Source organism: Pelophylax lessonae, assembly GCF_965119305.1.
Source record: "Pelophylax lessonae genome assembly, chromosome: 2".
Taxonomy (NCBI): domain Eukaryota; kingdom Metazoa; phylum Chordata; class Amphibia; order Anura; family Ranidae; genus Pelophylax; species Pelophylax lessonae.
The window spans coordinates 453538532-453553317 of NC_138769.1; the positions used below are offsets into that span (position 1 = coordinate 453538532).

The following is a 14786-nucleotide window of genomic DNA, read 5'->3' on the forward strand; positions in this document are numbered from 1 at the left end:
AGGAAGTAAATCCTACATGAATCATCTGCCCTTGCTCAAGATAGCCACAGTCAGAAATGCTAGGGGGTGTTTTTCAAAGTGATTTCTCTGAAAAATAAAGCACGGAGACATGGATGGATGAAAGAGTTTGCTTTGAATATCAAAAATTTATTAAATAATGTTTTTGGTTTTTGCTGCTCAGATGCAGTGTAGTTCTGCGTTAAGGTAGCAAGTCGTAAGGAAAAAATAAATCAGAATAGAAGTGGGAGAGCCTTTATGGTGTAGTAATTTCACAGCGATGATATGTAATAATAGATATCCAGAACAATGAAGAAATGTAACCTACATTTGGTTAGGTTGCAAATAACCAAGAATCATGGTAAACACAACCTTCCAGGTAGGTGTGTGCAGACAACCTAGTCTCCACACAAAAAGCCATCCAATGCTGATAGGGTAAAGGCGTTTGTGATGGTATATAGCAGGGGTCTTCAAACTATGGCCTTCCAGTTGTTCGGGAACTACATTTCCCATCATGCCTAGTCATGTCTGTGAATGTCAGAGTTTTACAATTCCTCATGGGATGTGTACTGTATTTTCTAGCGTATAAGACTACGCTAACATCTGTAGTCTGCAAGATTTTGGAGGGGATGTTAAGGGACCACATACAAGACTTTAGTAATGAAAACTGTATTATTAGTAGTAATCAGCATGGATTCATGAAAAATCGTTCTTGCCAAACCAATCTATTAACCTTCTACGATGAAGTGAGCTGCCACCTAGATAAAGGGAAGCCGGTGGCTGTGGTGTATCTGGACTTTGCAAAGGCTTTTGACACCGTTCCCCACAAACGCTTACTGTACAAACTAAGGAAGGTAGGTATGGACCATAGGGTGAGTACCTGGATAGAGAACTGGCTCCAGGGGAGAGTCCAGAGGGTGGTGATTAATGGGGAGTACTCGGATTGGGCGGGTGTGGAAAGTGGGGTCCCCCAGGGTTCTGTCCTGGGACCAATCCTGTTTAATTTATTCATAAATGATCTAGAGGAGGGGATATCTAGTACAATCTCAGTATTTGCGGATGATACTAAACTAAGCATGCCAATATCTTCTATGCAGGATGTGGAAACCTTACAAGCGGACCTGAACAAAATAACGGGGTGGGCAACTACATGGCAGATGAGGTTTAATGTTGAAAAATGTAAAGTAATGCACTTGGGGGCCAGAAACCAGAAAGCAAGCTACTCACTAGGGGGGGAACCTCTGGGTGAGTCTAGGATGGAAAAGGACTTGGGGGTACTGGTAGACAACAGGCTTGGCAGTGGCATGCAATGCCAAGCCGCTGCAAGCAAAGCCAACAGAATACTGGGATGTATAAAAAAGGGGATTCACTCCAGAAATAAAGAGATTATTCTCCCGCTCTACAAGACTCTGGTCCGGCCACATCTGGAGTATGCTGTCTAGTTCTGGGCACCGGTCCTCAGGAAGGATGTGCTGGAATTGGAAAGAGTCCAGAGAAGGGCAACAAAAATAATTAGGGGAATGGAGGACATCAGCTATGAGGAAAGACTACAAGCACTGAACTTATTCTCTCTGGAGAAGAGACAATTGAGGGGGGATATGATATCAATGTACAAATACTGTACTGGCGACCCTAGCATAAGGAACAAACTATTCAGAGAGAGGAGATACAATAAGACACGTGGCCACTCACTAAAACTAGAGGAAAGGTGGTTTAACCTTAAAATGAGTAAGGGGTTCTTCACTGTAAGAGCGGTAAGGATGTGGAATTCTCTTCCACAAGCAGTCGTATCAGCTGGGAGCATTGATAGTTTCAAAAAACTATTAGATGGGCACCTTGGAGACCACAACATACAGGGGTATACAATGTACGGTTAAAAGCAAACACACACACATCATAGGTTGAACTGGATGGACTGATGTCTTTTTTCAACCTCACTAACTATGTACCTATGTAACTACTTTTGAACCTCAAAAAAATCCCCCAAAAATGGGGGGGTCGCCTTATAGGCCGAGTATAATATCTCCAAGGTAACCTAAGTATAAGTATTACCGGTAGATGTAATTTCTCAAGACGCTGGCTGTGTGGGAATCCTGTACCGGTATACCGTATGTACTGTAGCTGAGCCAATCAGGGAGAGCGATGTATTCTATTATTGAATGCAAAGCCTGCTCAGATTGGCGGAGTAACATCAGCCTGCCTCTCTGACTCTGCCAATCTGAGCAGGCTTTGCATTCAATAATAGAATACATCGCTCACTGTGATTGGCTCAGCGCGGTACACTGTATGTAGCCGAAGCTACCGTACATACGGTATACCGGTACAGGATTCCCGCACAGCCAGCATCTTGAGAGATTACATCTACTGGTAATACTTAGGGTACCTTGGAGATAATATGAGAGATTACTTGTATTAAAGTACTAGGGTACCTTGGAGATCCATGAGAAATCTGATGTTTTTCAATGGTGTTGTCTTGCTTCGGAAGGGGGGTAGTCTTATACGGCGAGTATAGCCCAAAACCTATGTTTTAACTTTAAAATTAGGGTGGTCTTCTTATACGCCAAGTCGTCTTATACGCCGGAAAATACGGTAGTTCCGCAACAGCTGGGGAGGGCCATAGTTTGAGGATCCCTGGTATATAGTGATATTAATGAAGGTGGTCTTGTATTTTAAAGAAGAAGTATGGAATTAAAAAAAAAAAAAATCTATACTCACTTCCGCACTGCAGCATCAGTCAGGTGAGAGTAATTGTGATTAATCAGTTCTTGGGTCTGTTTAGAGCTGAAAGTGGTTACTGTTAGTCACTGCTCTTACTCTGCCCCTCCAGCATTCACTAGAGTGGTGGGCTTGAGAGGGGCGGGAGCAGCTGTCCCCAGGTTTCAACCACATGCTGAGAGGCTGAGCCAGCTGCTCACCAGACATCCAAGTGGATCTCGAAAATATGGTCAGGATCCTTCCAGAGAAAAAAGACAGTGTCTTTCTCAGTCTGAGTGTAGATGGTTAAAATATTTATTCTAAATGTAAAGAGCAAAATTCACATAAGGATGAAGAATACAAGCACATCATAATGGGGTTTCACTCAGAGGACACCCGGAGGTGTTGGGACTTACATGTGCCCGTGCTGTAGCTATCACCGCCACTTGTTGCGATAGTTCCAGCCAGCTGGGTGGTTGGATGAGGGAATAGCCTAAACCGAGGGGTGGACCGCACGCTGGAATGCAGCACTCCCCTGTGAGGTCACTAGTCCACAATGCATTTAGAGTATGCACAGTAGAAGATCCCAAAATTATTAGTGACGTCACAGATCATTCAACCTGTGTGGTTGAATGACATCACCTGACTAGTGACGTCATTCAACCACACAGCCTGCCAAAACTAGCTCCACGAGTGGCGGTGACAGCTACAGCACGGGCACATCTGAGCCCCAACGCCTCTGGACATCCTCTGGATGAAACCCTATTATGATGTGCTTGTATTCTTCATCCTTATGTGAGTTTTAGTCTTTCATTTTAGAATAAATGTTTTAACAGTCTACACTCAGAGGCACCTGTCTTTCTCTTTTGTCTTTGCATGTCTGGGAGGTTGCTTCCTCTCCCTCCTCATAAGGCCAGCCCTGAACCAGTGACTTGTTTTGGCTTCCTAAACAAAAAGCCATACAGACATCATCATACAAGGACTGCACTAATGCACTGGATTTTGGTTTACTTCTATGAATTGTTTGTTTACTAGCACCAGACTATTATTTTCTCTATTGTAGCACTGCCCCCTTAAGGACTGCTGGATTTTCACACTTTCGGGTCCCCCTGGATTACCGTTAGCAATCTTGACATTCACTGTCTATCACTTTACTTCATGGCTCAGTCAATAATTAATCCAGGGGTATGTTGTTGTTTTGTTTTTATTTTATAAATTAGGGATGGGAGAAAGGATTAGTGGGGTACTCCAGATTAACTATGCACAAAGTTTGGAGGACATCTATCTGTTGATACAGCCACGTTGTTGATCCACCTTGCCACTTAGGTGGATTTAGGATTAAGTCTCTTTCCAGATGGCTTGATGAACTAAAGATATCTCCAGGACACTCCCCTAGTATCCACTTTCTTGACCACTGACACCCGTCCACTGACTATCCTACTCCGGGGAGGCCCTCCCTCAAGTCAGGCCCCTTGACATGATCCCCTGTACTCACAATACTGTTTTTCCAGGGTCTCCAGTGTCTCCCCCTCAGTCAGCTTTCCTGGACTTCTGGGTTCAGCTCCGCTCCTCTGGCCCTCAGGATGACCTCCTGAAGCCACGTGCCACTGCTACAGAGGAGGAGGCAGCTGCCACCCTCCCTCCCATAGCTCTTTTTTACACAATGCAAAAGTGTATTTTTTAAATAATCACAAATCAGTTTTTACTACTGTAGTCTGACTAAATGTACATGCCTCTCATTTTTTTGAGTTAGTGCTTACTAAGGATAAAAAGCCATTATTAACAGAATAGGGTTAAGGGTTTGGAACTCACTTTTTTTTTTAACCTTGTAGGGTTACCTTACAATAAGTGACAGTAGATCAGGAACATATAATATACAATCATATACTGTATAAGGACCCTTTGAGAGAAAGGGGTGTTAACTGGCTATTCTAGACAGCAGATAACTCATCTTTCTAAAGTAAGGTCTAAAGAGGAGAACTCAGAATGAACAGGCTGCATGTAATTTGACCCTAGAGAATTTTACTGTTGTTCTTCTTCAGTAAACGATCTCCTAAAGCTAGACATGTACTGTATATAACCACGCCTCTAGTACAATTTATTTTACTATCAAGTGTGTAATTAAGGAGCCAAATGCTAACAAGCCATTAAGGTAAATCCAACAGGATGAGTCTCATGTTGTATTGCCAGCTTTATTGTGACTAATTGCCACTTAACAAACTTGACTGCAAGGTTGCAGATTTTGGGGAATTCAGATATACAGATAATAAGGGAAAAATAGGCAGATGTGCTTCTCTTTGTATACCAGTGCAGTGCAGCACCCACAATGTCACTGTATTATTGCTTTGTTTTAGCATGTTGCAATATATATATACATGTCTTTGGTTAGCCTGGTGAGTAGCTGACGTGTCAAGGTCATGGTAATCTCTGTGGATGTAATCCAGGTGTTACTTGGCAATGGTTATTCATGATTTATAAATAAGGAAAGAAATGCTCCTCTGTGCAGGGAAAGCATACTAGATGATGGTAACAGCAGAGCATGACATGACATATAAACAGCTGTGACACAGGTGGCAAGGCTGATGTAAAGCTGGGAAGGACTGTCGCTTCATAGATTGTCACAACAACATTATAAGTGATTTCTTAGGGAATAGAGTTTATTTTGTGAGAAGCAAGAATAATCCTGGTTACTCAATCTCAATCTCGTTTGAAGATCTGTACTATTGGGGAGATCTCTACACTAGAGTTTCATTAAAGCAGTAGTAAACCCCTAAAAAAAAAAAAAAAAAAATTGGGCCCCTGCCGGATGATGTCATACTAGCACTTAATGACAGACTTACCTTAAAGTCAAATTCCACCCAAAAGTGGAAATTTCTCTCCTGACTCCCTGACATGCCACATTTGGCATGTCATTATTTTTTTTTTTTTTTGGGAGGGGGGGAGTGGGTACCTAGTTTTGACAGGTACCCGCTCCCACTTCCGCTCAGGCAGCTCGAGCAGAAGTTCTCCTCTCCCCCTCCCTCCCTGCAATCTTCTGGGACATGTCACAGGTCCCAGAAGATTTCCCGGCCATTCAGGAAAGGCAGCGCGACTCGCGCATGCGCACCCAGCTGTGAAGCCGCAGGCTGTCACAGCCGGGTGCCCACACTAGTGATGCCAGCGCCGGGGAGAGCTGAGGGAGAGAACCGAGGCTTCGGGCGGCCGCATCGCTGGATCATGTGACAGGTGAGTTTGTGTTTTCAAAAGTCAGCAGCTACACTTTTTGTAGCTGCTGACTTTTAATAAACACAGAAATGGCTGGAACTCCATTTTAAAATTATTGTAAAAGATCACCTTGTAAAACAACCCATTCAGTTTAAAATATAAATTAAATTCAAAAAGATTTTGATAAATATATAAAAAAAACATTATAAATACCTTTTTTATAAGTGATCACATGCCATCTGTTCTCAGCTGCATAGGGGCTGGGGGGGGGGGGGAGGAGAAGCAGCAGTACACTGAGCTTCCCAGGGAAAGGCTGTGCAGCGGGGGCGTGACAAGTCTGATCATTGGAGGAGAGTACTCCAAAACGATATAGTGTGTATAACACCTTGCTCATGCGCTCAGAATCCAAGCTCCCCGACCACTCTTTCCACGGGACTCACGTTTGGCATCTTAAATGGCTAAGGCCTTGCTGCCCTATAGGACTGGGGTAGTCCAACAGGTACTGCAAACAAAAAAACAAAGAAGGGTGCACCGACCTAGCGCATTATCCTCAATATAAGCTTTATTAATAGAACATAAAAATGGCTACTCACAAACAAAGGTGTAAATCAGTCATATCAAACCCAAGTGTTTGAATATCAGGAGCAGTCCATAAGAATGTCCACTGTCCTTATTGGCTGACGCGTTTCAAAGCTTCGCCTCTTCCTCAGAGCCCATTGGAGGAGAGTACACTGAGTTCCAAGCATAGCTAGGGAACTGACCACAGTGTGCTCTACTGCTTAGTATGGTCAGTTTTTAATAGGAAAGCAGAGGAACTGGCAGGAACACCAGGGATTTCACAAAAAAGGGAGCGTTACAAAGAGAACAAAATACTTTCTCATACAAGTACATGGTACTGCAGGCACATATCAGGAATATGAAGTGTTGGGGTAACAAACACTTTAAAACAAAGCCCTCCAGCAGCATGCTTTCACAGCTGCCGGGGCTTTTTTTCTTCTTTCAGTGTTCCTTTCTGGTACACGGGCTTCAGTTATTTGAGTGGCCAAGCCACAGTGATGACATCAGGACCCTGGCACAAACCTCTGAATAGATGACACTGTCCATTAAGAGTGCATGCGCCAGTGACATCGTCCGCTGCAACTAAAATAAACATCTCCTAAACAGATATATTTACTGTACCTACAGGTAAGCCTTATTATACGCTTACCTGTAGGTATCAATTAAAAGCGGACTTTAGTACCGCTAGTAAAGAGTGTCCCGTTATTACTTTTGGGGATTTGAGTCCACCTAAAACTTATATTTCAGTTGTCGGGATAATAAGTAGATTTAGCCCACCAGTATTCTCTTACAACTAAAATCTCAATTTTGGGATGACTGACCCTTTAATAAATAATCAAAGGAAATCAGCTCTAAAGCTACTACCCCACTGTTTAACAAGACGATATCAAACAGTTCAGTGTGCAAGTCTTCAAGGTAAAGGTTTTATGGTTTTATGAGCTGTAATAGTTATATATTCATGATTCTTGGTCATCATAAAAAGTAGATATTGTATTTTAACGCAATATATTTTATTTTTCAGGTCATTTCGTTAAGCTATTAATTATGGATTCTAAAGTAAGAGAAGGGGATAGCCTTGTAGAGGATAATTCAGGTGAGCGAGTTTCTGTTTGAATTTATTGAGCCATGTGATCTGTCATTTGAACACAAGGTGGCAGCACAAAACTACATTTAATCAGTATCTTATATAATATGTTTATTGAGGTTTTAATCACATTTCGCATACTCAGCTAAAATATTTTGTAGGGTTTTTTTTTTGTTTAACATCATAAGCCCAAACTAATATATTGAGTTTAGCTTTACAGGTACAGAAAACAAAGCTTTGAATTTCATATAAAGCACACAGCTGTCTGGGGCTTCAATGAACTTCCAACTCCAATTCCAAAAATGTTGGGACGCTGAGTAAAATCTACATAAAAACAGAATACAATGATTTTCAAATCTCATAAACCCATCTTTTATTCACAATAGAAAATAGAATACATATCAAGATTTTAAACTGAGAAAATATTCCAATGTACCATTTAAATTTAATGTAAATGTACCATTTTAATAAAAAAATAAGGTCGTTTTGAAATTGATGGCAGCAACACATCTCAAAGTTGGGACAGGGCCATGTTTACCGCAGTGTAACATCCCTTCATCTTTTAACAACACTCTTTAAACGCCTGGGAACTGAGGAGACCAGTTGCTGGAGTTTTGGAATTGGAATGTTGTTCCATACTTGCCTGAGCTTATGCTGCTCTCAAACCTGGATATACAGTATCTTTCAGCATTGATAGTGCCTTTCTAGATGTGCACCCCCATACCACTCAGATGCAATATTTGGAACTGAGCGCTGATAACGTCTTTAGTCTGGAGGAATCGGCGCCCATGGTTGTCAAAAATTTCACATTTTGATTTGTCTGACCACAGAACAGTTTTCCACTTTGCAACAGACCATTTTAATGAGTTTTGGCCCAGAGAAAATGGCTTCATTTCTGGGTCATGTTCAGATATGGCTTCTTTTTGCATGATAGAGCTTTACCTTGCATTTTGGATGGCTGGGCAAACTGTGTTCAAAGACAGTGACTCCTGGAAGTATTCCTGAGCCCACACAGTGATGTCCATCACAGAATCATTCCTGTTTTTAAGGCAGTGCCACTTGAGAACCCAAAGATCACAGTCATTCAATATTGCATTTCGGCCTTTTCCTTTGATGATATTATGTACTGTAGATGTTGTCTTTACTATTTTATGTTGAGAATTATTTTGAAATTGTTTGACAATTTTTAGGCCTCATGCACTCTTGACATTTTTACAGCTGGTCCTAGAGGTGTCTGGTGTTTTTTTTCCTGACTCTAAACTCACCTTCATGTTAGCCTATGTGTCCATGCACACATATTGTAGGCTTTTAGCAGCGTTTAGTGACAGGAAAGTTTAGAGGCAGAAAAAAAAACCCACTGCCAGTCCATCCAGAAGCAGCAGAGTTTCGGCAGGAAAAACGCTTGATGTTACTTTAAGCTGCTAAACGCGTCTAAGCATCTAATTCATTTCAATGGTCAAAAAAAATTATTTATTCTGGCCAATTAAATGAATTATTGCCCAATTTGATACCTGTAAAAGTTCCTAAAAGCTTGTAAAAGCTTTAGACACTTACAGACGTCAGGCATTGTTGCCTGTTGTCCTGTGTGCATGAGGCCTTAGACACAGCTTTTCATGGATTGGTGAACTTCTGCCCATCTTTATACTCTGACTCTCTAAGGTGCTCTTTCTATACCCAATCATGTTACTGACCTGTTGCCAAATAACCTATTTGCAAAATGTTCTTCTTTGTTAGTTCCACGTACTTTTCCAGCTTATTGTTGCCCTGTCCCAACTTTTTTGAGACATGTTGCTGCCATCAATTTCAAAATTACCTTATGTTTTTTCTTAACCACTTAAGCCCTGGAGGATTTGGCTGCTAAAAGACCAGGGGGTATTTTGCGATTCGGCACTGCGTGACTTTAACGGACAATTGGGCGGTCGTGCGGCGCTGTACCTAAACGAATTTGACGTCCTTTTTTCCCACAAACAGAGCTTTCTTTTGGTGGTATTTGATCACCTGTGCGATTTTTTGATCATGCGCTATAAACAAAAAAAGAGCGTCAATTTTGCAAAAATAACAATATTTTTCACATTTTTTTATATGAAATTCCCCAAATAAAAAATGTAAAAATCAAAAATTTTTAACATTTTCGGCCAATTTGTTTTATGCTACATATGTTTGGTAAAAAAAATCGCAAAAAGCGTATTTTTATTGGTTTGCGCAAAAGTTATCGCGTTTACTAACAAAGGGAAAGATTTTCGTCATTTTTGTTGTTTTTTTTTTAACGCGTAATGGCGGCGATCTACGATTTTTTTGCGGTACTGCGACATTGCGGCGGACAGATCGGACACTTGACTGACATTTTTGACACTTTTGGGGTTACCAGTGACATTTCTACAGTAATCAGTGCTATACATATGCACTGTTACTGTAAAAATACACTAGTAGTGAAGGGGTTAACTTTATTTGAGAGGGAGGGGCTGTGTGTGTCCCTAGGGGCGTGATTCTTACTGTGATTGGCTGTGGCTTGAGCTGTAGGAACACTGATCAACGGTCCTACATTGTAGAACAGTGTGATCAGTGTTTCTACACCGGGGAGAATGACAGGTGGCTTGTTTACATAAGCCGCCTGACTTTCTCCCTCTCCCCCTACGATCGACGAGTGACCGGCGGACATCGGGTCCGCCGGTCACACGCGCGGGGGGGTCCGTGACCGCGCGGGAGCGCGCCTCCGGCGGCGCGCGCTTGCTCCCCAGAGCCTCACAGGCTAGCGACGTAGACCTATGTCGCTCTGCCTGTGAGGGGCTGAGTGCCGCAGTAAATATACTGTGAGCAGTCGGCAAGCGGTTAAAATGGTACATTTTCTCAGTTTAAACAGTTGATAACTATTTTCTATTGTAAATAAAATATGGATTTATGAGATTTGCAATCGTTGCATTATTTTTTTGTAAATTTTACACAGTGTCCCAACTTTTTTGGAATTAGGTTGTAGATGTAGCACATGACCTCATTCCATATTGGCAGTTATCAGAGAATTACCTTGCACAGACTGTGAGCAGATCCACTCACCTCATATGTGTGATTTTCTATCTGGAATGTGGCTAAAGCAGATAACTAAAAACAAAATGATAGGGTCTATTTAAACCTAGTTACCCACATTTTCATAACTCTCCACCACCACTTATTCTTTAGTCACAGGCGCTGATGAATACGCAGTGCGTCTGGGTATGGGGAAGCATGTGGCCTCTCACATGATGCAGTTCTCAGGCCTCGTGGCCAACCACTAAACCCAAACACTGTTACAGAACACAGGGGGAAACACTATGGCCTCCTGTAAGCTCTGATACCAGCCAACTCCTGATTTCTTGTGGCAGCTAGGACAGAGAAAGTAGCAAAAGGTGTATGCTGTGAAGGTGAGGAGAACTGAATTGGGCCTGGGCTTTAAATGAATAGGCAAAGTGACAGGGTCACTTTAACCACTTATGTACCACTTATGTACTGCCACTTGTCTAAAAACAGTGAAGAGGCAGATGCTTATTTCTGCAGTGCTATTTTTAAACAGCACTACAGATTTCACCCTCCGTCGGCCAGTGTGGCTGTTAAAGTGGAAGCAATGTATGTATTGTATTCAGCTAAGGAAGCTGCCATCTTGGCCTCTGTTGAATTTACAACTACCATGATGCTGCACATGTAATCAGTTATGACACCAGCCACTGGATAATTTGACAGTTTAGTTGACAGCAAAACCAATGTGACAGTTACATTCCGTCACGTGCTGGAAAAATGTAACTGTTTTTTGAAAACTGGTACAGTAAATGGATGGGTTTACTTTCGCTTTAATTGCTGTAAACAAAGCCATCATTACACATTTTGGTTCACAGATACAATGCACAGAGCTAATCTTAGTGGCTCTGTAGCATATGATCGCTGAGATGACCAATCACAGCAATCACAAATGTAAATAGTATAGTGTTTACAATGGAAAACAATCCCCTTCCTCAGCAGAGGAGGGGGAGGAAAAAGGAACCAATGATTGAATGAGTCTTTTATAAGTTCTAGATTACAGCACAAATCAGCATCAGGAGCAAATCAAGGATTGTTTTTAACCCTTTCACCTGCCTCCTACCCTAAACATCTGTACTCCGGCCTCTCAGTATATAACCTGTATGTTAACCCCCTACCCTTCCTAACCCTGCATATTATCCTTCTCATTACCAAATCTCCATCCTCCCACTGTATGCGCCCTGTACATTGACCCCTTCAACTCCAAATAATTCTGTGTATGACCTGTGTGTGCTGTATTTAGTACACTATTATTGAGCTGTATGTTTTAACCACCTCAGTGCCAGCATTTTTCTTCAACTCCAAAAAACTGTGGCTAAAAAAAATAAAATAAATAAAGCCTCAGGGTTTATAATGTTTTGACATTTTATAATAAAACGCTTTATAACAGAAAGTAAGGGAAACTTTTTTTTTTTACAAAATAGTTAGTTTTTTTTGTTTTATATAGTAAAAACAAAAAACACTGGTTAATAAATACCACCAAAAGAAAGCTCTATCTGTCTCTTAAAAAAGGTATTTAGAAAATCTATCTGGGTATAGTGTTGCTTGACTGAGTAATTGTCAGTCCAGTTATGACAGCACTGAAAACTGAAATATGACCTGGTAATGTATTGGTATTACAGGCCAGTACTGAAGTGGATCTGCAGCTTTTTCTGCTTTTTGGATAGTGTAGGGATGGGTTGAAAGTTCGGGTTTTTATTGTTGTCTTTATCCTCATTGAGGAGGATTTGCCTCAATTCCTGTCCCATTGTCACTTGTTGAGATTAAAAGCAAACTGAAAATATGTACCTTAGGGACAGACAGCAATAAAAACACGCTCTTTTGCTTCCAGGGTTTTTTTTTTTTTGTTTTTTTTTTTTGCAATCTGCTTCCCTGTTTTTGAGAATTCCCTCAATTCCAGTCAAGGTAACAGTGGTCTCTGGGAGTCGAAATCTCCATAACAGGAACCCAGATAACAAAACCTGCCAAAGGTTGTAAACTTTCTTTATTAAAGTTCAAATTTTAAAACAAAAGTTTTGGCTGAAGTTAAAGTGTTACTAAACCCAGGAGCCTGCATTCACAATATCTGGTTTCCCGCAGTACACAAAACATGGAAATGCAATTATTTTAGTAAATATACATTGCTAAATACCTTTTCTCATCAGCAGTATATAGCAGTCTTATGACTTCTATCAGTGTCTGGTTAAAGGTTGTAGGAGGAGTTTTCATTCTGTACTGACTGTAATATCAGGATACAGGACCCCTGACCCTCTGTCTGGACAGTGCTGGTTGGCCCTGTGCTGATCACATGAACTTATAGGAAAAAAAAATTCTGCAGCAATACACACCAAACTGAGCATGTGCAGCCTGTCCCCTGACTCTGTATTATCAGAAAATATATTGCAGACAGTGGAAGGAGGAGAGGATCAGAGGAGTCAGGATCAAATAGCCTTATCTGCAGAGGATGCAGAGGATTAACCACTCAGGTTCCACATTGAGTATAACAGGAGTGCTTTACTGTATATAGACACTGATTTTACAGTTGTGAGATTAGTAACACTTTAAAGTTATTTGAGTAAGTCAATTGAGTGGATATTGTGCTGTTAGAAGATTTGTAGTGGTCCCAGGGTTGTGGCATTGGCAGATCATGGATTAGTTTTGCTTGTTCCATGAAGTTCTTTTACATGTTTTATACACACTGACTACCTAATGGCTGTGTAATCTATCTTTCATTAATTTGTTTCTAACTGTGTTTTTCTGCCTCCTTGTAACCTTCTCTATGAGCTCCCAAACGTTTCCTTTTTCCCTCACGTCCCATATTTTAGAATGAGCAGTGTACTGTGTAATGCACACTAAAAATCCCATAGTCCATATCCCATAGTCCCTAGTCCATCTCAGGAGTGAGAAAAAGAGGGACACGAAGAAAGCACGTAGTCACCATCTAATAGGACGTTGGACCACCGCAGAAAAAAAAAAGAAAAAGAGAAATTTGGAGATTTTGCAGAGTAATAGAAGAGATCTTCTTTTAGTTAAGAATACGTACTTGAATTTTTGTTTTTTGGGGTTTTTTTAAACCAGAGTTTGTGTCAGTTTAATAATGGTCAGTTCGCTTGTGTGATAGATTTCTGCATCAGCAGGTAAACTGGATGAGTGAAGTCTAAAGCTGTCAATTATAGTTCCTAGCCTGAAACACCCCCAGAGAATTTCTGAGCCAGTGAGCAAAGAAATCACTGGATTTGCTATAATCCCTATGACTGCAATTTATTATTCCTAGCTGCAAAACATGATGAAAAAGTCCTGCTGCAAAAAGATAGCCTGACATCTGTGGCTACAAGTATGTATTAAAGGACCATTACTGGGCTTCCTTGTCACAGGCTGAGATTGTTTTCTTCCAGCGAAGGATATGATTGATAGTTAAATGCCTGAAATATTTTGTCAGTGTTCTTAAGATAAAACCTTGATGGTTTGATAGCGTATACTTGTGGACTTTTTAGGAAACTGTTAAATACTCTTTAATACTTATGGCTACTTCAACTGCTGAATGTACATTATTCCCAGATTCACATTGAAGTCAGCCGAGACAAATAATTTGTTTTCGGAAGCCATGTATATAGTCCTGTATTCACAAAAGCCTTTGCATTAATGAACGTTCAGTTAAATATACTTAATACAGATAGGCAGAGGCACACAAACTAAAGGTACATCTATAAGTATGTTTTACCTACTAGTGAAAAAGTACTTTCAGCAAACACTCAGTAGCTACGTTTTGAGGTACACTCATCTTGTAACAGACCAGATCCCACTTTGTTTGAGAACAGCCTGAAGCAATTGTCCCAAAAATGCACCTATAAATGCTGGCTGTAGCTCCATCCTCTTTTGAAGCCCAAATTATGGGCGTTCCTGTGGGGGGAGGGACAGAGTTAAGCTGTCACTATTATGAATGAATGATCAGTGCTTCTTGTTCATTCATGTTAGTAAAGATCACTCAGAGCTGCGGCTCTTTTTAAAGAAGTACAGCCAAAGCTTGTTTGGCTGTACTTCTCCTGTGCATCACAGGAGTGCAGTTCGTTCTGCACTTCTTGACCTTTTTTCAGCCAACTATGGGGCCGCTGTCAGCTGACATCACAGAGCTGGTCTAGGCTGAGGATATATCGTGACCATTTGGTCAGGATCCACCCTGACCGGCACCCGGTGTTCTGCCGAAAACTCCAACTTACCGAATTCT

General features: G+C 41.2%; 1 protein-coding gene across 1 annotated transcript in view; it reads left to right on the forward strand.

Moving 5' to 3' along the window:
• The window catches only part of LOC309548144 (uncharacterized protein), a gene marked incomplete at its 5' end in the record, with an annotated part of 250508 nt that overhangs the window by 193219 nt on the left and 42503 nt on the right, over positions 1 to 14786 (forward strand). The window contains one exon of the mRNA XM_082248108.1: positions 7475 to 7546. Coding sequence (XP_082104234.1) covers positions 7475 to 7546 — 72 coding nt within the window. The remainder of the gene's footprint in view (positions 1 to 7474; positions 7547 to 14786) is intronic.